The following is a 21,790-nucleotide window of genomic DNA, read 5'->3' as shown; positions in this document are numbered from 1 at the left end:
GAAGTCAGAGCTCAGGCTCAGATGCATTTTAACTATATCCATCCCAGCCCACCCCCAAATCCTTTTGCATAATGGATAATTACTTAACTAATTGTCTCAAGCAGCAGCATTACATTTCCCTGTGACTGGGGGCTGTTCTTCATTTTCAGTGCTCAGCAAGTCCGCCTGGGAAGCGCTGAGGGACCAAAGGTGTGGATAGTTGGCCTAGATGATTCCGGGTTCCTTCTGGTTCACCAGGAAAACAGCGAAGTGGTGACTGTGCATCCAGACGGCAACTCCTTCGACATGCTGAGAAACCTCATAATCCCCAAACAGCCGTAGTCCTGTCTGGAGCCTCTGCTGGGCCCCGGGCCACAGCTGGCATGAGCTGGGACAGACGGAAGGGCAGAACCACCGCAGGAGCATTCCACTTCGATTCTGCCGCCTTTCCTAGCCCATGGATCTGGAAAACTAATTCGGAGTTGTAGGCAAATTTTTTCTCCCTCCACTTAACCTGTTAATTCTTTAATTTTGTTCTGTTGTCATTTTATTTGGTGTTTGAAGATGGTGGGGGTGGAGGGTTGACAAGTGGAAGATTTAATTCAGGTATAAGCCCTGCCATAGGTGTGAAATTCTTCTCCCCTCTTGGAATTGGATGCATCTTAATTGGGGAGGGGGGTAGTTTTTACATGGAAACAGCAATGGCATAATTCAAATATTTTCCCAGTAGTGGAGGTCTTTACCCCTAGACTATTAAAAACAAATTTTAAAAAAGTTTTTGGGCCCAGACCATTGGTGAGTTAGAGGTATGGTAACACTGTTTACAAGCATCCAGGGAGGTGTTTTCCTACAGGAACATATATTGGCACTTAGTTATCATTTTATTTTTTTGTTAGTGAAGAAAAGAGAAGGTAGATTTCTAGAGTTACTCTCATCCTGTGGTTTGTGGTCCAATAACAATGTCTAAATGGAACAGGCTGGTATGGTTGCAATGACCTTGTAGAGGAAATCAGTTAATTACTTTGATGTTAATTAATGAGCTCTCCTTTCATAAGTTTAAATTTACTGCATATTCTGAAGTGATGGGATCAAGTTCAGGATCCTGAAAGCGTTGATTAGGCAATTGCTTGGATGTGTGGTGGATGATTTGGTTCTAACAGCTGGGGATGAAGTCTCTCATACCACACGCAAAGGAGGATTTGGCGCTTTTAAGCCAGCTTCAGGCTCGCTCCGAAATCCTGCGGAACTGTGCAGTGCACAGAATATAGAAGTACATGGCATTTTATTTGTAAGTCACATTTTTTTGCCCCCTTTTCATATTGCCAAAAAAGAAAATGTTATTGCTACTGAATGCCGTCAGTTAAGAGAATGTGTGTGTGTGTGTGTGAGAGAGAGAGAAACTTTAAAAAAGATGTTCCAAATATGATGCCCTAGGAGTCTGCATGGAAGAACAAAAGAAAGGAAGCCTTTTGATATACATTTGCTATTTCCAGATGTATTCCATGCTTTTTCCATGTAACTCCTGTCTCTGTTGAACTTGAGAATCACACACATTACTTTTCAGCCTGAAAAGGCCAATTTTTATCCACTTTTCTCTCTTCCTGCCAATCCCAACTGAAATTAGTGGCAAGAAAACTTGATGAGGCTCTCAGCTTTGAACGAAATCCCCTTATTGTGCACTAGCACCCTCTTCATCCAGCTTTACCCAGTCAGGCTAACTCCAGAAACTTGTGGTTTTCAGTGTAAAATCTGTCTACCTGTAGCCAGGCATAGCCAGCCACATAGGAAGGAAACAAATAACACGTTTAGTTAAGTCCACTAACCCAATATGTGTGTTTTGGAAATGTAACTTGAAAAGAACTTCAGAAGTAATTTTTGCAAATAAGGCTTCAATTAGAATTATTTTTCTTAAAACAAAACAACAAAAAAAACCACTCTCTCCTAAATGCCCAAGTCTAAATAAAAGTTTAAAGTCCACAGCACCCCAAAATTACAAAATGGTCTCACCCTTGAGAGGGCATCTGCAAAATATCATCAAGAAGAAAGATCTCAGGCTAATGTTGCAAGTTTCATTTCTCAAACTTTGTAATATAAGGCAAGTCATCTCTCAGAGCTGCCATCATTACTTTTTGAATTTCTTTGGGGGGTTATTTAATGAGAAACATGCTACGATTTGTTTTAAGCTGAAGTCCTTTTCTAGACAGTCTGCTTTGGGGGAAAAAAAATGTTATCATTTAATTTCCTTTTGGTAAATTAAAACTAATGAAGTGTGGCCATGTCAAAGCAGATGGAGATGTTCCGGGCATATCACTTTGCCTCTGTGCTTTAAGACTGTTCTTACTTGTGCCGACACCCAGTTGTCTTGAGGGAGACAACATAGACTTGGAGCAGATGCTGCGTTTTTCATAAACCTGATTTTGCCTCAGAGGAACCAAAGACTTTTGAAATTCTGCTTCATATAGAACAGCTGAATAAAGGCATTTTCCTTACAGCTGTTAGCATTAGGGAAACTTGCTATACTGCACTCATCAGTTTGGGGGCGTTTATGCACCCGGCAATCTGTGACCTCAAGGAGCTTTAAAGTCTTAACGGACACTTTGCATTTTCTTCTTAATCTTTAAAACACAGCACCTAAACTCAGGATTGGCGTGTGCTCTTAGGATATTTGAATTGTGCCCCAGTTTAGAGGCTGTGCATTGAACATCTACCAGGTTATGTAAAGGGCAAGATGTCATCCCTTCTGGGCTGGTAGCAAATTTCAGAAGAACTCTTGAGGAAGTGCCCCCTAAAATAGGACACAGCAATACCTGGGCTTCCCGGGCACGCACGCGCGCATGCACACACGCACGCATCCCCCCCCCCCCCACCACCCCGCCCCAGCAGTGCTCCTCGGCACTGTTCATCCTGGCAGCGTTTACAGCGTGGAGGCAGAGCCGAAAGGATTTGTGTCCGGTGTGGGGTTCGCTGCTGCAGCCCCCTGACTGCTGTGGGTGGGTGCGCAGGCCCAGACCCGCGTGGCGTGCAACCGCACCCCTACCCCACCCACACGGGGGGGCTGCGTGGCCGCCTCTCACCCGAGAGTCCGGGAGCCGGGAGAGGAGCCAGCCTCACGCAGCCGTTTCAGTGTATAAAGGAGACATTTTAGGGTTACAGTGCATAGATCCGTTTGCTCTTAACAGACAAAGAATGGAGAGTCGGTATTCCTGGGTAACTACTATGCGTATTTGAAATAAAAGAAAGTGTGAACTCTGCATTTTTAGCTTTTCAAAGAATCATCTCTGAAAAGGAATTAATGTAAACCAATTCCTACAAAAAGCAAGTCTATCAAAATAAACTTTAAGACTTTCTATATAGTTCGGGCTCATTGTTATTTTTACCACATTTCATTTGTAAAAATAAGCAACTACTTTTGGTTACAGTGTTTTTATTCATATTTAAACATTAAAAAAAAATAAATAGTTTAACATAGTAAGGAATATGTATGTATTTCTAAGTATTAAGAAGCTGGTGGCTTTTTAAATGTATTTTTGAAAAATGTATTATGTATCATACAAAAGAGAAATCATATTACTCCAAAGAATGAAAGTTAGCAAACCGAAAAGTTAAAAAAAAAAAAAAACTGAGGTGAGAAATAAATTTACTAATGTCAATTTTTAATTTGAAAATTAATTGAGTATAACAACAAATTTAATATAAGAACAGATTCTGTTGTTGTCGAATTGTTCTCTTTTGTGGAAACTGCTTGACTTTTGTCTCAACAGTTTTTCCCCAAGATTTTAACCGTATTTATCATACTTAAGTTTAGGAATAGCTTGAGTAACGCACCTTAGATAACCCAAGGGCTACTACTATTCACTAATATTTTAAGCTACTGTAATTTTATGGAATTTATTTTAAAGTGTTCTTTCATCTGTACCAGCCCCCAAAGTCTACCTTTACTGTCTCACAGTTACAATAAATTACAGTAGACTCGAAACAGGATTCGTTGAAGGATTACACCTCCCCCACCCTTAGGATCCAAAGGAGGAAGGCATGGCCCATCGGACTTTAAAACGACAAAAGGGGTCGGGGGTGAGGGAGCAGAAAATACAGGCTCTTGCAGATTTCCTCAGAGCAGCCCTTCACACCCTGTTCACTTCTCTACAAAGGTATGAGTGGAATGGCTTTTCTAGAAAGGGCTTCATTGAACATAAAGGAATTCCTTTCTCTGGGAGGCCCAGTGGAGGGAGGGCCAAGTCAGTCTTGAACTGGGCTGATTTCTCAAATCCATTTGATCTGGCATTTTTGTCAACATGCTAGGACCCACTACAATTTTTTTCTTCTTTTTTTGTGAAAGAGATGCATATTTATTAAAATGCTTCCTCTTCCTCTTCCAGAGCCTCACGGAAGTCAAGAAACAATATGCCCAGCTTAAATGTGCAGACTAAAAGATGGAGGTAATCATATCAGGTTGCCATAGTAACTGCTCTGTTAACTTTTCTCCGAGCTGCTGGCCGCCTGGAAACCGGCTTGCAGAGGAATCTTCTTTCATGTTCTAGGCTATGAAAACTGTGATGTTTGTTTAGGCAACGCAGTTTTTCCTAGTACACATTTTATTTTTCAAGTACATACACACTCATCGTTAAGCCTGTTTATGTTCTCATTTATAAATCTATAACGGTCTTCGTTCCTAACAGTAACCTTTGATCTTAAACTGCTCCGAAAGCCTTCATGGTTTGTATTTATTTATACAGCCCCCAATGGTTAATGATAATGTAGACACAATTGCATTGTATGCATTTTACAGTACTTTATTGAAAAATGTCAGGTGAATCTCCTGCTCATCAAACCTGCACCTTCCTGGAATCATGGTTTAATTACGGGTCTCGACAGCATAAAAATAATACCCCAGGCTTATTTTATGTGTGCACACACTCAAAACAAGCTGCTCATGAGGTATGGCTAAGTGCTGTGTAGGGGTATATGCCTATGATTCTTCTGACCCTGTCTCTTTACTGCAAGACACATGTTCCTAAATTTGCAAATTGTACCTTAAGGCAGCTGACGCCTACGGAATGAGGCAGGTCCTCATAGTGACACTGGGTGGGCAACAGGTCCTTTCACATTTTAAGAACGGTTGACATAGGTGCACTTTGATTCTAGAACAGTGAGTTTAAAGACATTTGTGAACAACCTTTCCACTCAGAAAGGTGGACAGTTTCCTAAAAGTAAACCATTTTTGAAAAAGCAGCAAAATGGGAGAGCATTTATAGTGTGGAGCAGATTGAAAAAAGGGTGGTTCAATGCATTGATCCACTTCAGAACCATGATAGGATTTTTAAATTGTGAAATCTTGAAGCAAAAGTATAAAAATAAAACAAAAATTAATGGAAGTTTATTTTAAAAACACTGCTGGTGCTTTTTTAAAGAAACGTTTATTTATTTATTTGGTTGTGCCGGGTCTTCGTTGCTGCATGTGGGCTTAGTTGTGGCATGTGAACTCTTAGTTGCAGCATGCGTGTGGGATCTAGTTCCCTGTCCAGGGATTGAACCCCGGGCCCCCTGCATTGGGAGCACGGAGTCTTAGCCACTGCGCCACCAGGGAAGTCCCTGCTGGTTCTTTATAAAAAGATTTCTGTTTACCTGTTATACACATGACATGTTCATGTGGAGTTTTCTTGCTCTGTATAAAATGCAGAAAACGCTGAAGACAACGTGTACATCATTTTCATTACATCCCTTTAGCATGTTTTCTTCCACAAGGCGCAGTCCATTGACAATCTTCCATATTGCACATGCAATGTAACTAACTTTATTAGCACTACTTGTAGCAAACACGAGCCTAGGGAATTACAGGTCTGTGTGGGCCAGAGGGATTTTGCCTTGTCATCAAACTTGACAGGGGTAGCCAATCCACTGGGCACCGAAATCATCCACATGTCATTCTCATAAAATATCTGGCTATATATATATATATTTGCATTTAATGCCTATTCAATATATTTGTGAAGGTGCTATTCTCAAGAGTTCATGGGGTTAGGAGGGAATAAGAGCTTGTGAATGCACTCGTGAAGCACACCCACGTTCACCCCCTTGGTCTGGGCTTGTTGATGTTTGTATTAAGGAAAGGGTTAAATTAAAACAACAGCTTTTAATTAGACTCATGAATGACTTTTAAAGACAACGGAGTTGTCCGTTCATGGGACTTAAATCATCACATTCTGCCTTGACTTAATCTAAAAGGGCTCTGGATACAGGAAGCTTCCAGGTCGGCCACCCACCGGCACCCCTGACTGTATCAGGGTGGGGTTTCCTCCGCAAAGTGGAGGGTATCTGTGGAGCGGAGACTCCTCCAAGCCCCCAGAGGGACTGTTACTGAGCATCGGGGACACGCAAGGCGCGCAAGCCTGATTTCAAGGTAAGGAAACCAAGTCCCCCCAAAGACGGAGTAGTTGAGGCCACACGTGAGCCGTCGGGGACGCTCAGCTACGCCCTTTCAGAAAACCCGGCTCTTGCAGAACAAAGGTCGGGCGGTCACGTCTCCCCAACGTCGCCGTGTCTCTGTCCTCTACACGGACGGTTATGGCATCTAGGGTAAAAATCTAAAAGCCGGCGCTGGAGTTCTCGTAAAATAGTTGTCTTTGTATAAATTAATTTAAATCGTGCACGTACAGCTCGTCCCTCTTGACTCGGCTGGACTTGGTAAAATGGGAGCCAAAGAGGCTGGCCTATGGCTTCTCCCCGCGGGCAGCCCGGCGCGAGGCGGGGCGGCCCCAAGACTCCGCGGTCCGGCCCGGGCGGGTCACCTGCCGTTGGTGATGATGACCGAGGCGCCCAGGTAGTGCGGCAGGGGCGCGCCGGGCGGCGAGGCGGCGGCGGGGTCGGGGGCCCGAGGTCGCAGCGCGCCGGCCGCCGCGTCGGGGGCGCCGGGGCCGCCGGCGAGGGCGGGGGTGGCGGGCGCAGCGCCCCCCAGCGGCCCGCGGCGGGCCAGCACGCGGTGGTAGTTAAGCAGCACGAAGGGCAGCTGCGCCGGCGTGCCCGGCGGCTCGGGGGCCGGCGGCGCGCAGCACTCGGGGGCCGCGCGGGCCAGCGCCAGCCGCGCCCCGTCGCGGGCGGCCTGGCGGGCGGCCTTGGCCGGGCCCAGCGCCGGCTCCTCGCGGTAGTGCCCACAGCTCGGGAAGCTCGGCAGCGGTGGCGCGGTGTCCTCGCCGAACCTGCGCGCGGCGGCGGCGGCGGCGGGCGCTGCGGGGACAGGCGACACGTTAGACGCCCGCGCGGGGGAGGAAGGGGACATGCCTAGAGCGACACCAAGCCGGGGGGCCCTGGGGCCGCCACCGCCCCTGGGCCACCCCTGCCGCCCGCGCGCTCGAGCCCCGGAGCCGCCCTCGCCCATTCCCGCGTGCGTCCCGGGCCCGTGATGTCCAATCACAGGATGCCAGTTGCAATGTTCTAGCAGCCACAAGAAAAAGTGAAGAGAGACAGATGGAGTTAGTAAGATAATTTAATGCAGCATAGCTAGACTAATATTTCAGTGTGTACTCAATATAAAAATCGGAGAGAAATTGTATTCTTTGTTTCTGTCTTTGAAATGCAGTGCAGACACTCCGAGCACCTCTCATTGCACTGGCCGAACGGGGCTGGTGGCCACCATATTGGACAGCGTTGGTCTAGAGGCTTCCTCGGCCCTAGTGTTAGGTGACCCCAGGCTGCCCTGATCTTTTTTGCTTTTACCTCAGTGGGGAGGGCGGAGTGGTAATCACCCTGCTCCCTTTAGTCATAATTAAAGTAATAACCATCGTCACTAATTAGATGTCTGCAATCAATTGGCTCCCCTCCCCTTTTTTTTAATATTTATTTATTTACTTATTTGGCTGCACGGCCTCTTAGTTGTGGCATGCAGGATCTAGCTCCCTGACCTCGGATCGAACCCAGGTCCCCTGCATTGGGAGTGTGGAGTCTGAACCTCTGGACCACCAGGGAAGTCTTTTTTTTTTTTTTTTTTTTTTTTTTTAAACCTTAAGACATCCTTCCTCTTCCTTTAATATCAAAAAGTCTAGGAAGTCGATCACAGACTGCTCCCAGTTAGCACCTTTGGTCCAATTTTTACCAAGTGACTGACAAATGAAGTGGTTATTAACCTCTTACACTTTCAAAATAGCAATTTAAAAAATCAAATACTGTGTTATCTCACTGGTCAACCCCCGCACACACACAAAAATAATCTTTTCAACTCAGTCTCAAGTGGATAGTATTTTCAGCTGTTATGAAAACCCTTTGCTTTGTTTTTTTCCCTTGGCCCTTCCTTGGTTATTTGAGGGATCCTATGCACTGATGGGTGCTGGGGATTCAAATCTCTGGGCTGCCTGAGGCCAAAAGGCAGAGCTGCACTGCCCCAGCTGCTGGTATGTTCTTTTTTAAACTGGCTACTTTTGAGAAACATGTCCTGTTAATCTCCAAGAAGGTTAGATTTCTCCCAGGATCTAGCCCTCTTCTCGTCTATGGAGACCAAATTTATCTCACAGGCTTGTAAAGACTGGGTCACAGCACAGAGCGAGAGGTTCACAAAGCAGCCCTAGGAGCAGCAGAGAGCCCCAGCTGCCTGCAAAGAGAGAAAGGTGGGAGGGGGACTCCAGGGGGCTCTCCTTACGCAGGTGACGCTTCTCTGTGATTCAATGGTCCCCGCAGGACATTTACACAAACCTCGTCTACAGTCTGAGCAGTAGTTAGGTCTGCGTGAAACAGGAACACACCCCGCTGAGCTAACCCTCAGTTCCCACCTTCTACCCTCTGCCTGGGATTGTCCCAAGGAGCAGGCAGGAGTCTGCTGGGCCTGGGGCAGCTGGTGGCACCTCCACAGAGGACCTCTGCTTGTCTGCCGCCAGGAGGAGCTGGCTGGAAGGCCATTCCTGTCTGTCTGCCAAGCCCTGCGGTAGGCAATTGACATGGCCTATGTTCCTGTCTTACAGATGAAGAAACTGAGTCCTGGAGCGTTTGTGCTATTTGCCCTGGGGTGGTGAGTGGCGCTTCCGTCCCTGAGCCTGTGATTTTCCACCACCGCTTCCCACACTTCGAAAACTGGCATGGGAAGAAAACCAATAGTGTTCCATGTTCATTTCTGGGTGGAGTAGAAAGTAATCTTAAAAAATAAATATAGCTGGGGGTTCTCAGTACATAGGAAAATCACTTTGCCTCCCTTTTGGGGAGCAAACAGGGCCAGGATTTTTATGGAGGGTGGCCTAACACCCAGTTTCCTCTGCCCTTTGCACTTTCCCTGGTGCCCACGAGGCACACTGGCTCAGTTGCCCAGCTTTCGGCACCCTCGTGAAGCGCTCTCAGTGAGGGCAGGAAAGCACAGCCATTCCCACTTAGAAGCAGAAAAAAAGGGAAAGTTTGCCCACAGTGTGAGGGTTCTTTTTCCATCTGCCACCCACCGACAGCGCTGTGCAAGCCCTGCCCCCTCCCCTCGTGCAAACATGACCCACCTTCGTAGTTTGGCACGAGGCTGTGCCGAGCAGGGTTCACCGGCGGCTCGGAAAGGCTTTTAGCTGGAGACGGGCTGCCCGGCACTAGGGGGTTGGCATAGTGCCACTGGCACTCGCCGCTGGCTGGCAGCGTGCTCAGCAGAAAGCGTGCCACCTCGCACGGGGACCCTTGGGGCTGCCCGAACTTGGCCGGCAACACTGGCTTTTTGCTGCTGAAGACGTGAGAGTCCAGAGGGAAGTGTCCGTAATGGTAGGAGAAGGGCAGGCTGTAGGACGGGGCATACAGAAGGTCGCTGCCTTCTGAATGGAGCTGCTGTTCTGGGGGAACCGGGGTGTGGACGGGGGAGCTGGCTCTCCAGCTTCCGAGCTGGCCGCATTCCAGTTTGTCCATTTGGAATGAGCTGTATTGCTGCCGAGCAAAGAAGACGGATGAAGGGCTCACTGAGGGGCCGGCGGCCAACTGCCTTCCGATCCTATAGTGCCCGCCCCATCCCAGGGCTGGGCCCACCCCGGCCACCAGCGCGAGGTCCCACCGGGGACAGGTGCCCAGGAGACAGCACCCCAGGGACCCACCCTCTGGGTGGAAAGAGATAATCTCACCCCAAGTGACAAAACACCAGATACATGCAGCCACTTGCGCCTTCTGAGAGCTTGCAAAAGACTTTAAAAGAGAGAGGGAAGGTTTCCATTAAAATCCAATGCTATGGAAACACGAGGCACCAGGCACATGGATTCTAGCAGCTGATAAGCCTCCCCAATGTAGTCTTCTGTTTCCTAGACCTGACTCATCCCCCTGGATGTTAGCTCTGCCTGCCTTCCCCAGGCCGCGTCTCCACCCTGTGGGCGGGACATCCCAGAGCAACTCCCGGGCTGGGAGACCCCTGAGTGCGATCAGAGGTTCGTCATTCCTTGAGGTGCCCAGGTGCCCTGAGTCCTTGCAGGTGGTGTGTGTTACCTGTGGTGGGTAAGGGTTTGTTCTCAGCTTCGTCTTCATCTTTGTGTTTTTGGGTTTAGCTAATTTCCTAGTTTCTTGTGAGGTAGACAAGGCGGTCCTCCAGGAGTCCTGGGACTTGGACGTGGACACCTGGTCCAGGGACAGCTGCAGTTCCTTGTATTCGATGTCCCTGAGGAACAAGAGCGGGACAGGTCATGTCCACGGGCTGTGAGGAAGGGCAGGCTCCCGGGACCATCCCCAGGGCGAGTTCATTCGAGAAGCTCCACTGTGTCGTTTCCACTAAGTGGATGGGGCTGGGATTCGAGGGACGGCTGACCCTCATTATAAAAGCCACCCCACAGCCTCGAGCTCAGAGCCCCCGGGAGATGCTGAGTGACGTCAGTGTTTTTCCGCAGGAATAGAGGGAGCGCAGTATGGCTCTCTCCCACCCCATAAGGCCCCACGCACGTTTCCTGCGGACACCATTCGCCACTAGGCAGGGTGTCAGGGCAGAAAGGAAAGGACAGAAATGCTACTGATCGGTGTAAGTGTCTGTGGCCCAGCTGCTTCCCTGTTTAGCACCAGGGAGGTGTGAGTGGGGACCCTTGGTGGTCCAGGAGCCTGGCTTCCAGGCTTGTCCACTTCCACATCAGGGGCCCATTCCTGCCCTAAAGAGCCAACTCGGCACCGTCAGATTCTCAGGAGGGGAAGTTGCCCAAAGCCCCAGCCCCAGCCCACGCCTGTTTGCTCAGGAAGAATCATTAAGGGACTAAAATGCTTTCTCCCATACAGTTTTGCTAAAATCACTCTACCTCTAAAAAAAACCACCACCTACCTCTCACCCCGCCCCAAACCCCCAGGAACCTGGCACTCACTCTGAATGAACAGAGAGCCTAAAACCTCACTGCATTACAGAGGACCCTGTTCAGGGTGGGGCTGCGTGCAAAGTGATTTAACACATAGTAGCCACGGGGGGTGGAGAGGAACATACGGTCCCAGGTAGACTTAGGTCCTGTTGCTTCTAATGGTCTTAACTGCGACTGAACTTAACCTTCTGGAGTTTTAAAGGTGCTAAATGTTCACTATCATTTACAACAGGCTACGTAGGAAGACAAGGAAAAAATGGGAGATAGCCCCTGTCTCAAATGGCAGAAGCAGCAGGATGACCTAAATGTCTGTGGGCCCAGAGAGTATAAGTTTGTATTCTTGGTCCGGGATGTGCATCCCCTTTCCATCCTGTTCAAGATGGGGGGCATCGCCCGCCCTCCCTCTGCCCGCTCACCCCCCTCACCCGGGCCGTCCGATCCCATCCTAAGCCTCGGGGCACACCCGGCCCTCAGTGCTGATATAGAAATCGTTCAGCCCTTCCCAGACGACCAGATTGTTCAGGAAAACAAAACAGGAGACAAATGAACAGTTCCAGAAAGAGAGAGGGAGAGAGAGATGGTGCTTCTGGGAGCGATCTGATGAGGGCTGGGGGAGAAGGAGAGAGCAAGGAGAGAAACAAATGCGTCTGACTTACGTGAGGACATAATTGACACTCACGATGCAGTGGGGCCGGGACGAGCGGCTGTTGTGCACGACGGTGGCGCAGCTCTGCACCCACACCCAGCCGCCAAGCTTGGACAGCAGCCGGTAGTACTTGGTGGTGACCTGGCCCTTCACCAGCACTGCAAGAACAAGGTGACATGAGTCCTGGGGAATGATTAGCAGGACCCGCCTTGGAGGAGGCCGCCCCCGCGGCTGACCTACAGCCCAGGTTCTGGACCTTTCTGGGGTCCAGGACACCTTTGAGCACTTGACTAAGAGAGTGGGCTTTCTCCATAGGAAGATGCACGCGTGTGTGTGCGCGCTCACACGCATGTGCGCACACGCAAGAGTTTTGCCTACAATTTCACGGGGTCCATGGAGCAACTTCTCCCCTCCGCTGTGAAGAACTCTAATTTAATTGTCACTGATTTCCCTGGGAGAAGCAATTAGTCTCCAGACAACATTGGCACCTGGCAGAGTGATAATATTGGTTTTGGTTTTTAGTTTCCAAAATGCCATAATTACGTTATAATCCCCCAAACTCATAATAGGTGGAAGGAAGGGGTGTGTGTGATGTAGTTGTTTAAACCCAATAGTAAGTTAAGTGCATTCAACGAAGTGTCACATTGTTGCTGATTTTTGCTGTTCCCCAGAACATGTGCGTACTCACAGTGAAACCGTTTGTTACTCTATTGCCATTTATACTTCTTCCCATTAACCCTAGTTTTCCCTGGGCCCACGAATTTCCTATGATGCTCACGTAGGAGAGACCTCTACATGGCTATGTAATTTCTGAAAGCTGGGCCTGCAGGCCTATCTTCCATGCAGGGCTACAAACTCTGGACCTCTGGGCAGCCCACTTCCAAAGCCTCCAGGGACACCTAAACTGCACTGATTCCCCTCAGGGCCTTCGGGAGAGCAGGGCACGTGCTGTGGGGAGGAAGGTGAATTGGTGAGGTCCTTCTGGATCCACAGCTCATACCCATTGACACACCGATTTCATATCTAGGAGTTACTCCTATGGGAATTATGAGTAATGCAAAGAAAGACTCAAGGGCAAAGAGATTCCTTGAAGTCCTGCTTATAATTCAGGAGAAAAGGGAGGGGAGACTTAACTGTCTAATAATAGGGAAGAGGGTATATAAGTGACGGGGTACCAAGCAGTCACTCACATGATGATTGATAAGAATTTGTAATATGACAGGGAATACATATGACACAACGTTAAATGAAGGAAAGACAAGACTCAACTGCATAACGTATAATCCTAATTATGAAAAAGTGTGCGCGTGCACACACACACACACACACACACACATATACACGCCCAACCGTGTGATCTTGGACAAGTTACTAACTCCCTGTGCCTCGGTTTCCCCGACTACAACAGGAAGATAATCACACTCCCCACACCATATGTGAGGGTCAGAGTGTTCGTGTGAAGATTGACAACAGTGGCAGACGTGCGCGGAGGACTCAACATGCTAGCGCTCATTTATCAGACTGATAAAATTACAGGTAGTTTTCATTTTCTTGATTTTCTGAATTTCCAACAAGGAGCGGGTATTCGTTTTATAATCAGAATGAAATTTTAGTTAATTTTCACATGGGTAAGCAGTCTGTCTGGGGGTGGGAAGTGGAAATACAACGTCTATGAGGCCCCGCACCCCCTAGGGATGAAGCCAGAGTCAAACGTGTAACCACCGTCCAGCCCAGACGCCGAGGCCGGGCTCTGGAACAGCGCAGGACCAGCTCTTTTCTTCCCAGGCTTAACATCGGCATGTCAGTGGGCTCAGTTGGCAGAATAAGATCATGCTGAAGCGTGTAGCCCACGGTAGTAGGAAAGAGCCTTTCCAGGGCTTCTTCTCCTTTTGAGGATTGCTTTTTTAACAACAAAATACAAGGTTCCTATTCCCAGCTCATTTTCGCATACACTGACTCATTTACCCCCCGACAGACACTCGTGGCAGGTGGGCATCACCAGGAAAACAGAGCTTGAGGACATGGCTGGGGCCCAGGCCACGTCCTCTGACTCCCATTTCTCAGGGGCCATTGTGTGAGGAGGGGGCAGCGGCCTCTCGAAGGTTCTGTGTAGCTACTTATGGGGGTGGGTGTGAGCCAATGTTTAGGGGAGACTCAGTTAACCAATTTGCTTATGGCCCCCAAAGAGAGGCAACATGATCAAACTGAGGTCCCATCTGTGGATTTCCCAAGATGTCATTCTTTCTTCAACAGAAATGCTTGTTAATCTCTTTGGCTTTGAAATCTATTCCTTGCAGTGTTTGTAAAGCCCCTGGGACTATGACATTATACTTTTCCTTTTTCTTATACTTTATACTTCCCCTTATTTCTTACAATATTCCTAAAATCTCTCCATAATCATCTTAAGCTGAATGCAATGACTATTGGAATATTTATCCCAAATATTTTATATTAGGATTCAAATGGCAGAATTTGCAGAGATTTTATTAGCGCTGATCCTCCCTGACTCTGCTACGATGAAGCTTTAGATACAGAGACCAAACAAACATAGACGTAGTGTTTTTTTTTAATTTTCTGGTTTTTTTTTTTTTTTTTCTGCTTCTCTGTGACCCATGGCAATAATCAACATATCAATCCAAGGTGAAATACTAGACACTTAGTCACAACATTCTTTGGTTTGCTCTAGCTCCTCATCCAATCTGTTGAATTTAATAATCTGTCTGAAGGATCCCAGGCCAGAGTGCTAAGAAGCAAGACCCTGCTTACGGTAGTGGTGCATGGGGGGAGGGAGGAGATGTCCCCTTAGCCGTCAGCTCCTGGGGACAGAGGCCCTGCCCTTGCACCTTCCTCTGGGCTGCAGCATCTCTGACATCCAGGGGATCCACGCCCAGATGAGAGCCAGTGGTCACAGTTTTCCGAGGCCACTCTGGAATGGAACTTCTACTTCCACAAATACACTATCCAGAAAAATAGATGGCCTTCCTGGTTCCTCCAGAATTCCTCCTGGTTCCAGAATTTTTCCTGGAGGCATAGCCATGTCAACGAGCTGGCCTCTGGAAGGAAAGTAAACTTTGGCCTCAAGCATAATATCCATTTCTGTTTCGAATTTTAAGAGCTGAAAAGGACACCAAAAATGCCTGTCATGGGTTGAATAGTGTCCCCCCAAAAGACATGTTCTAGATTCTAACCCCTAGAACCTGCAAATGTGACCATATTTGGGAAAACAGTCTTTGTAGATGTAATTAAGGATCTCAAGGTGCTATCATTCTGGATTAGGTGCTATCATTCTAATAACAAGTGTCCCTATAAGAGACAGAAAAGGAGAAGACACAGACACACAGAGGGAGACGGAGGCAGAGACTGGGGTTTGTGGCCACAAGCCAAGGACCGCTGGCAGCCACCAGAAGCTGGAGGAAGCAGGAAGGCTCGTCTCCTGGAAGCTCCATAGGAAGCATGACCCTGCCGACACCTTGACTTCCAGGACTGGGAGACAGTACACTGCTGCTGTTTCGCGCCACTCAGCTTGTGGTATTTGGTTACGGCCGCCGCAGGAAACTAACCACCCCCGTGGGGAAGATGTAAGTGCAATCCCCGTGCTCTTCCTGGCTCTCGCCTCTGCCAGCAGAGCCTCAGGGAGAGCACAGTCAGCGAGACTGGAGACAAGCCACGTGGTCCTTTGGGGAACGGGTCTCGGTATCCTTAACCCCCCCCATGCCCCTGCTCTACACCTGGGGCTGGAGGGAGTTTGGTCACTAAGACCTGGAAAGCCCAGGGGGGAAGAACTTCCAGGGGGCTGCATTGTGCAACATCTGCAAAGTGACACTGACCACAGAAGATGGGCTCAGCCAGACCCATCAAGTCACACCTATAAATGTCCAAACTGCTCCCAGGGAGCAGGACAGCGTGTAGATCGCACTGTGCTTTCTATTATCGATTATTTCCCATTTCATTGCTCGTGGCTCCCCCTTAATGCACAGGCTCCCTGCACCTTCGTCCGGAAGACAAAGCTGCTTCTACCTCCAGACTCTTTTAGAGGGGAGCATCTAGAAAGGACCTGCATATGAATTAAACTCCATCATCCATTTCCAGTCCAGAGGCAAGAGAGGCCAGCGGCAGAAGCCAGCCTCCCTGTGATGTCAATCAGAACTCCTCACGGTAGATTGGAAACTTCTTTCAAGTGTATTTTCTATTTGAAGACCTTTGTCCCTGTTCCACAGTTGTGCTACAGAGTGGTTGCAAGCTGACATCCCATGGACTGCATGTGTCCACAGATGTGCTTTGTTGGTGGCATAGTGTTGCTGTTACCCAGAATGCCTTTGGATGGGTCATGTGTTCTCCAGTTAGCCACAAGCTCCACCACTCCATATTGCCCTATCTGCGTCCACTCATACATTCATGTTACATGCCTGGCCCCATAAGCATTTGAGTTTGTGGCCCCTGTACGTCATTTTAAGTGTGTTCTCCATGGGTCTACACCAGCCGTCCTATAATTTTGTTATAACAATTATTGCTTGAAATATGTGGACCACATATTCAGGCTCCAAAGCCTTTCTGTGACGTTGAGATGTTTTGATAGTTGGACACAGCCTGTGTTCTCTTTGGCATTTGGGCTTGGCCCACTCTGGACAGGGTTCTACCTAGAGAACTAGGTGAAATTCACAACTACTTCGGACGAACAGCCGTGCAGACATCATGGTTCTTCTGAAACACCGTGTCCACAAGAAACCTGCCTGGTGTCCCTGACACACATCTTCAAGTTTACAGATGTTGATCCCCGCCCCGCCTGTGCACCAGGCTGCCCCCTGCCCACCCCGAGGACCTGCAGGTCAAGCCCCCCCCTATACAAGAGTCTCCCAAATGCTTTGCAAAGGGAGCAGGGAGGCAGGGAGGCAGGCCCCAGCTGGGAGGACCTTCCCAAGGCCACGGGACACGGCTGTCAGGGCCTCCCCCCAGCCACCAGGAGGCAGTGAGCCGGGAACGAGCTGGGAGGGTCCAAGACATTCCCTAGAGGATCCCCTAGAGGATCTCCTTACAGAAGGTTCTGGGGAAAGCCCTGGCACAGACTCACTTGGAGAGCTCAGCTGGGAATATCCAGGACCACACTGACCAGAGGCTGAGGTGCCGGGGCCATCCCAGCCCCCATCTAGCTGGCCTCCAGAAGCCTGTGCTCCCCCAGACCGCAAGGGCCAGCCCTACTCCTCCTCACGAGGCTGACTTTCTGGAAGGCGTTGATTCCCTGTCTTGAGGGGCTGAGCTTTCTTCAGACCCCGTGGACCCCTGCTGCCGGTTAAGATAATATTTTGAAGAATGTGTGGAAACCATATGTCTGACCACGGTCCTGCAGAACCACCACTTGTTACGCCCAATGAGGCCTCTAGCAGAGCCCTTCGCCTGGCTCCTGGGTTTCGGACACCGGTGTGGAGAGAGCGTGGCCCGGGCAAACCCGACAGTGAGCTCCCTTCGGTCCTGGGTGTCGGCAACTGTTAGTTTTCTTCCTGAGCCGAGTTACCTCGTCAACTGCCCAGACAGTCGGTATGTTTCGCAGGACCAGGAGGCTCCCTGGGGGCCTTGGAAGCCTGAGGGGCCCAGCGGGCGGGTCACCGTGGCCGCCTTCAGCTGTGGGGCACAGAGGGGAAGCAGTCTAAGCCGCGTGGGTGCCCAGGCCCTGGGGCAGCCCCCAGGCCAGCTCCAGCTGTGCTCGGATTGAAGGACTCGAGGTCCAGTCGCCAGGGGCCACTGCGGGGACCCGTGGGGAGCCTGCAGGGCGGGAGGCTCGGCCGGGCCCCTGAGCCGCCAGAGCAGCCGGCGACAGGACCGAAAAGTCACCTTGTGAGGGGACGCGTCCCACCTTCTCGGTCTCCTCACCTGCCCTCCCCAAGCCGGGATGTCCAGCTAAGCTGTGGGGATGGGACCGTGCCCACCACTCAGGCGAGGACACAGAGATAATGAAGGGAAGCCCCTTTTATAGGCTGAATTATGTCCTCTCCTCAAATTCACATGTTCACATCCCAACCCCAGGACCTCAGAACACGGCTGCGTCTGGAGACGGGGCCTTCAAAGAGGTGAAATGAAGCCACGTGGGTGGGCCCTGACCCAGTACGGCTGTGTCCTTAGAAGAAGAGGAGAAGGTGACCCAGACACACACGGAAGGGAGAGCACGTGAGAACACAGGGAGAAGACGGCCTGGCGTCTACACAGCAGGGAGAGAAAAGAAACCAGCCCTACTGACTTCTTGACCTTGACTTCTGGCCTCCGGGACCATGAGAAAACGCACCGCTGCTGCTTAAGCCCGGTCTGCAGCGTTTCGTTCCGGCAGCCGGAGCTGATTTGCAGTCTGCACAGCTCGTGAGCAGGATGAGGGAAAGCGCCGTCTGGAAACAAGAGCCCAGGCCCCGCGCATGCACCGAGCCGGGGGTGGAAACAGACCGGACAGAGTGGGGGGCTCGCCACAGCCCTCACGGGGCGGGAGCTTCAGTGTGGAGGACGCTCCGGCCACCCAGCAGGGACCCTGCGCAGTGGGAGCAAGAGGCCCCCAAGGGGGGAGACCCACATGTGCAAGGACAGGCGAGGGGCAGCTTGTGGAGGGACAGTGCCTCACGGAGCCAGGGAGGGGACGAAGCTGAGGACACGCAGTGAAGAGGTGGACCTTCACTCGGGACTGGCTGCCTCACACCCCTCCCCCCACCACAGACGCCCCAGAAGCTTCCAGAGGCCCCACCTCCTGCCCAGGCTCCCCCCACCCGGCTTCAGGCCCCCCTCCCCACTGAGTCCCCATCTCTACCCTGAGTCCCCATCTCCACCCTGAGGCTCCATCTCCACCCTGAGGCCCCATCTCCACCCTGAGGCTCCATCTCCACCCTGAGTCCCCCTCTCTACCCTGAGGTCCCATCTCCACCCTGAGGCCCCATCTCCACCCTGAGGCCCCATCTCCACCCTGAGGCTCCATCTCCACCCTGAGTCCCCATCTCCACCCTGAGTCCCCATCTCTACCCCGAGGCCCCATCTCTACCCCGAGGCCCCATCTCTACCCTGAGACCCCCATCTCTACCCTGAGGCCCCATCTCTACCCTGAGGCCCCACCTCCCCCCTGAGTCCCCATCTCTACCCTGAGTCCCCACTTCCCCCTGAGGCTGTTCTTTGGCTGATCCCCTGACAGATGAGGGGTACGACACCCCAAGAGCAGCCTCAGCCAATGCCTGGAGTGTATAAATACCCCCACTCCCTCTCTCCTCAGTGCCACAGCTGAGGCAGGGGTCCTGCCTGGCCTCCTAGGGTCCCCGGGGGATTGAGGGCCGGTGGCCTGTGGCAGCAGTCGCCGGACACGCCCCTTCCATGGCTCCCTCCCTTCCGCACCTCACTTCCCATTCGCTGCCCCTGCTTCAGCCATTGTCCAAATAAACTTCTGCCCTTGAACCTCAGACTCAGCTCCTGTTTTTTAAGGAAATTAAACAGATGCCAAGTAGCCCTGGGGGTGGAGAGGCGGGAACAGGAAGCCCGGGAAGGAGAGTGAGGCCGCAGGGACCACCGGACAGAGGGATTTCAAAATCTCCCGAACGGCACACCCTGAAGACCCGCCTCCAAACACCTGCCCTGGTTGCAAACTGTCTTCCCTTTCCTCGTCCAGCTCTGGAGGGGAAGTAATGTTCTGGGAAGTGTGTCTGCTGCCCTGAGGGACGTCTGGGGACGGTTCCAAGGCTGGAGCTGAGGCTGAGCTCCGGGAGACCCACTCCCACCCGATGCGTGGGTAGAGGCCTCGGCTGTTCCCGGCTGTCACTCGGCTTTCGTTGACACTGGGTGGGGGGGTGCAGGGAAGCTGGTGGAGGGGAGACGGGTGGGATCCAAGGCCACACCCGCCGTCCCCTGGCCTCACTGCCCTGTGCTCTGCACCTCCGGCCCCCGCGGTGGGTCTCGGCCACAGTGAAGGTCAGAGTCACAGCACAGTAGCAATCACTGTCAAGACTGCTATTTTCTGTTTTCTTTGATTTACCAATTCTAGCTCATTTGGCAAAGCCGAGCTCCCTCTGGTGTGTAAACCCTCCGCCTTTTCTGCGTGTCCCTTGGAAGCCCGTGTGCACCTTCCCTCTCAGGGACCTTTCGATAATTGCAAAGTCTGGAAATCCCAATTCCAAATGAAGTGAGGTGAATTCATCACGTAAATCGCAGGAGACCTCTCGAATAAACACCCCCGGTAGGTTTAGGATTTCAGATGAGCTCAAGAAGACGGGGGCTCCTGGTGGACAAGTTGAAGACCCATCGTGTGGTCAGGACCACTGAAGGCCTGAGCACCCAATGGCCTGTCCCACCCACAGACAGGCCTCTCCACCTCCCAGCCGCATCTGGTCCGTGTCGGGGACACGGGAGCCTCCCACTGGCCACCACCATGGCCTTCATTACATTTCCAAAACACAAATTGAATTTGTTCCCCCTGAAAAACCCTGTGCTCTGTTAGCCACGCAATGCGAGAGATGAAAAATGGTATTTAAAGCAAAGACTTAAGTTCCGTGAGCTTCCTTTCTCTGCGCTTACAGGCCTACTTTCCCAGACTGCAGCCCTGCTTTGAAAAATAACTCTCCCTTCGTGTAACTCAAGGGTTTGCTTTCAACTCCTGTGCTGGAGAGAGAGAGGCTCCGCGTGCTCCTGCCTCAGGGGACGGGGCTGGGGCCCCTAGGGCTGGGGCTGTTCCTCGGACACCCTGACAGTGGCAGGGAGGTGTGGAGCTGTGAACCCTCCCATTTGCTCCCCTGCCCGCCCCCCGGCCTGTCCTTCCCTCTAGACTGTTCCGTGGTACACAGCCTCCAGCAGATGCCTCTTCCACCCCCCAGTCGCGCTCCTTACTCCAGAGCACACGTTCCCAGCTGCTCCCCTCTACCGCCCACCCTGACTTTCAGGTCTCCCGAAGATCTAATTCTATAATTGACACTTCCTACCCCGTTGACACAAGGAAGATTTCTAGCTCCCACATCAGTGACCTGACCTACGGAGCCCTTCTGAACACTAGGCAGCTGCTTCCTACCAAGCTGGGCTTCGAGAAGGTCAGGGACGTTTATATGAGATCATGATTTGGCCATTTTTTAAAAAAAAGACATAAAAAGCTGCTCACAACTCCACGTACTTCCATGCACAGGGGCTTTTTCATGCTGTTGTGAATTACATGGAGCAGGAAGAAGCTGACGGCGTCTGCCCCGCCAGCCTCCTGGTGTCACAGGTTTCTGCCCTTAGTGACTCGGGAAGAGAGAAGAGCGATACCCTCATAACTGCCGGGCTAACGGAGTCCCAGTTGTCACCAAACGGCCAGGCAGACGGCGTGGCCGAGGATCGAGCAGCCCTGGGACCCCTCGTCCAGCTGCAACCGACACCAGCATCTTGTCCTCTGATTCCTCTTAGTCAACACACAGCAAGAAGGAGGACGTGCCACCTGGGCCGCATTGTGGAAGATCTGGCTCCCCCAGCCCTCCGTACCCCGTTAACAAGCACCCCTGGACCGGCCATTAGCATGGTGGGGCTGGACGGCGGGAAGATGAGGTATTCTACTCCATCCCAGTTATTTGCTTCCTCTATTTGGTTCTACAAGAAAAGTGTTACTTCTTTAACCATTTCAGTGACGAGCGCCTCCACACTCGCATCCAGATGTTCCCCACACTTCCTCTGTTGACAAACGGAATACTGTTGGCTTTCTCTTTCTACGTGGACTTCTCCCATCCTAGAAACCTGTGGTCTCCCTGAGCTTCCCAACCGATGATGGACAACAGATGGAGGCCGAATTCACTGGATTCAGCTCCCAGCTATGCCGCCTCCTCGCTGTGTGACCACAGGCAAGTGGCTTAACCTCTCTGAACCTCGGCATCCTCAACAGCAAAGGGAGGATCATGAACATGGGAACCTCCCTCACTTGGTTGGTAATGTA

At 51.0% G+C, this 21,790-nt stretch overlaps 2 protein-coding genes across 3 annotated transcripts in view; one reads left to right on the top strand and one right to left on the bottom strand.

The window, feature by feature from the left end:
- Window positions 1-3,332, top strand: part of HLCS (holocarboxylase synthetase) — a 195,038-nt gene extending 191,706 nt beyond the window's left edge. The window contains exon 11 of the mRNA XM_059921515.1: window positions 150-3,332. Within this exon, the coding sequence (XP_059777498.1) occupies window positions 150-321 (172 nt within the window). The 3' untranslated portion in view covers window positions 322-3,332. The remainder of the gene's footprint in view (window positions 1-149) is intronic.
- Window positions 3,333-4,748: 1,416 nt separating this feature from the next.
- The window catches only part of SIM2 (SIM bHLH transcription factor 2), a 49,347-nt gene continuing 32,305 nt past the window's right edge, over window positions 4,749-21,790 (bottom strand). For both annotated transcript variants that reach the window (XM_059921514.1, XM_059921513.1), the window contains exons 8-11: window positions 11,897-12,044; window positions 10,396-10,564; window positions 9,441-9,849; window positions 4,749-7,200 (exon numbers count right to left, since the gene is read on the bottom strand). In XM_059921514.1, the coding sequence (XP_059777497.1) occupies window positions 6,761-7,200; window positions 9,441-9,849; window positions 10,396-10,564; window positions 11,897-12,044 (1,166 nt within the window). In that variant the 3' untranslated portion in view covers window positions 4,749-6,760. The remainder of the gene's footprint in view (window positions 7,201-9,440; window positions 9,850-10,395; window positions 10,565-11,896; window positions 12,045-21,790) is intronic.

Source organism: Balaenoptera ricei, chromosome 4 (assembly GCF_028023285.1).
Source record: "Balaenoptera ricei isolate mBalRic1 chromosome 4, mBalRic1.hap2, whole genome shotgun sequence".
NCBI classification, from domain to species: Eukaryota; Metazoa; Chordata; class Mammalia; order Artiodactyla; family Balaenopteridae; genus Balaenoptera; species Balaenoptera ricei.
This window is presented reverse-complemented; position numbering and strand designations above follow the sequence as displayed.